This window comes from Phaethon lepturus, unplaced genomic scaffold (genome assembly GCF_000687285.1).
Source record: "Phaethon lepturus isolate BGI_N335 unplaced genomic scaffold, ASM68728v1 scaffold46873, whole genome shotgun sequence".
Taxonomy (NCBI): domain Eukaryota; kingdom Metazoa; phylum Chordata; class Aves; order Phaethontiformes; family Phaethontidae; genus Phaethon; species Phaethon lepturus.
Window position 1 is genome coordinate 6640 of NW_010527853.1, and position 3139 is coordinate 9778.

The following is a 3139-nucleotide window of genomic DNA, read 5'->3' on the forward strand; positions in this document are numbered from 1 at the left end:
TGCAGCTGTAGCAGCCGTGCCCAGGATGCCGTCGCCAGCGGGCGTGTTGAGAGAGGGTTCGTCCAAGAGCAGCCAAATCGCAACGTTCCTCTTCTCACCAGCCTCCGCTGGCGTCCCTGTTCCACCAGCTTACACGGTGCCTCCTGCCTTGGGCGCTGCTGCGCAGGGACCCGGGATCAGGGTTGGGACATCCAGGATCTGTCGCTCCTGGGCGACTGAAATCGGGGCTTTCTGACCCTCCCTTCCCCTTCGGAGACAGGAATTCTTCAGCACTCATTGCCCACAGGCCTAAGAACAAACTCAGCTGAAAAGGCATCTTTCCTGCTTTGCAGAAGCCAAGGATCCGTAAAGAAAATTCTCTTTACTCTTCCCTCCCTCCTCGCACTGCCTTCCTTGCCTCGCCATTACACGTCCTCTCCCTCGTCATGCCTGCAAACGTAAATCACATCCAGTTTGATGCACTTCTCTGCACGTGGCTGTACTCCAGACCCTTCCGGCTACGAGGGAGGGGGCACACGCAGATCCCAACCCTGTCCCTCCAGCAAACCCCTCTGTGGAGCCCAGCGTTGCTCTCCTTTGGAAAACAGCCAGCCTTGAAATACTGTCTTATTTCCTTGGGGACTCAGAGCTGCCAGAGAGAGACTTGCTCTTGCTGATTCCCTGTGATGTGTCCCCCAGCTGCAGCACCTAATTTTGGTGTGGTGGGACGGACGCAGCTCACCCCCTCCCCAGCACTGCTGGCACTCGGCAAGGCAGGCTGGAGCCCCCCCCCAGCTCCCTTAGCGAACTGGCTGCCTGCTAATCCCCATGCTTTCCTCGCTGCATTACCAGCTTTTCCCACTTACGTGCCCTTAAGGTGGAGTGAGGCAACAGCTTAACAGAGCTCGTTCCCACAGCCGAGCTGAAATACCACCGTGTCTGCAGGGCCTGTGCTGGGTCCCTGCACAAACCCTGCAGCAGCAGCCGGCCAGGCTGCCTGGGCAGAGGGAGGTTTCTGCAGCTCTTGCTCCGCACTGAGGTGTGAAGAGGCGAGACAGGATTTCAAAAGGACCTCTGTCACGGAGGGGAAGGCTCTGATGGCCAAAGTGAGAAGAAAAGGCCTTTCTCTCTGCCAGTCTCCCCACTGGAACTGTCTCTCCTCTGTCACCAAAAAGGAGGGGGAACGGGTCAGACCAGCCTGTATTTGAAGTGCCTCCCTCGTTCTCTCTTAGCCCTGCGTCCCTCACCCTCTCCCACGATGTCTCTGTTTTCTTTCTTCAGCACCATGCTTTGGTCTCACATTGCTCATCCCTCTCCCTGGGCCAAGACGAAAACCCACTGAGGTCTCACCACGTACCTTGGCAAGCTTGGGGTCTGCACTTGTCCTGATTCCTGAGAGCTTGTTCTGCCTTGGCCTGCATGCATCTAGATAACTGGCGCAGCAGATACGCCTCTGCTCCTCCAGCTGTCCCCCTCTTCTCTCTTCTTTGGGCAGAAAGGAACAGAAACCTGAAGCTCTCGAGCCACCCTGCTCCTGTGCACGTCCCTAACTCCCATGGTGGCCGGGGCAGGGTGTCCCCGTGCTCACACTCACCTGAACAGCCCCTGCTCCCTGCACCTGTGCCTTGACTTGCTGGGGTACACATGCAGAATAGCCTGGACCCAGTTGCATGCCCACCCCAAGGAGTCTTGCCCACATCTGCAGCACTGTGACAAGAAAAGAGAGAAAAGCATGTCAAGATCTGTGCAAAGAAAGGTGAAAAAGAGAGAAAAGATCTCTCTCGAATGGGAGATGCTCTCCCCATGCCTCAGGTCAAACGCGCAGCCGGTTAGACTGTGTGGATGAGCTGGTGGTTGCGTTCCTACAGATTGTATCTACCATGTGCATGTCAATGTATGTATCTGCTATTGTTTTGAAAGTGAGTCCCTCCCAGTTGTTTTGATGAATGTCATCGCACTTAACTCACAGAAATGCCTCCGCTACTTCTCCTCACCCTTGTCCTGAAGTGCCAGAATCAGCCAGGAGCAACATATTCCCTTTTAATAAAGTCAAAGAAGGTCCTTGTGGACCCTGGTTGTTCCTGTGGCTGGTTGGCACGCTAGAGCTCACAGCAAGTAGCCTGGCCTCACTTTACACTGTGCAGATCTGTTAGATTCACAAGCTGTGACATCCAGCAAAGGTGTCAAATAAAGTCTTTCAAACCCCTGTCCTTGTGAAATTTAGTGTTGATGTGAATCTATTCTGCTAATCCAGCCTGCTTGGATGACTGCTACTTTTGCGGCAGGTGAGCTTTTGTTCCTGAAAAGCTTCAACACAGATAAGATGTAGCTTGTAAGGTAACATCCCTGCTGGTCGTTTATAGCTGCCACTGTTGGTAACTCTGGTGCCATGACTTTTTACTTTGCAAGCCACTACGCAAGTCAAAATCAGCCGGATAGTCAGCAACGCTTGCCCTGAGGTTGGCAATAATCTGTGGCTTGAGAACAAATAATTTCATTTAGCTACCAGCATCCACAAAAATGTCAGGGAAAAAATTGGGTCCAGCAGAGCCTTGCAGCCAGACTCCGAGAGCTCGCCTCGGTCTCCTGACCCTTTGCAAGCGGGACCAGAATAACCCCTGCTGCTTCTTGCTGTCGGGAAATGCTTTGGACTAAACAAAGAGCCACAGCTGAGAGCTTGTCTCTGTTCTGAGGAAAGGACCAGTAAATGAGCCTGCTCGTGAAAGATGTTGGGAGAATTTTTCAGGGAATGGTGGGAATTCGACTTCCTTTCCCATAACTCCTTCTCACTCCAAAATGCCTTTCAAAACCGCCCATAAATCCCTGCCTTAAGTGCTGCGTTGGGATTTGCTGGAAGGGAGCAACTGCAGCTGTGATGGAGTAGCGCAGCATCCGTCTGGAAGCGGAGAGAAACTTCAAGAGCAATAATAGGGCTATTGATGCTAGGTCGTCCCGCTGGTGCCTGGGCTGCGCCGACCCGGCTGGAGGCGGCGGTGGGAGCTCAGTGCTCTGGTGTGGCCTCGGTCAGAGAGAGAGGAACCAAATTACCCTCCGTGGGAGGCAGGCATACAAACCAGCCCCGCAGGCTACAGTGGTAAAACAAAACAGAGACAGTGAAAAAAAAAACCACTTCCTGATCTCTGCTGATCAAACAGGAGCC

The 3139-nt window shown here is 53.5% G+C and overlaps 1 protein-coding gene across 1 annotated transcript in view; it reads left to right on the top strand.

The window, feature by feature from the left end:
- HEYL (hes-related family bHLH transcription factor with YRPW motif-like) overlaps positions 1–235 on the top strand; it is a 3683-nt gene extending 3448 nt beyond the window's left edge. The window contains exon 6 of the mRNA XM_010283496.1: positions 6–235. Coding sequence (XP_010281798.1) covers positions 6–235 — 230 coding nt within the window. The remainder of the gene's footprint in view (positions 1–5) is intronic.
- Positions 236–3139: the final 2904 nt, after the last annotated feature.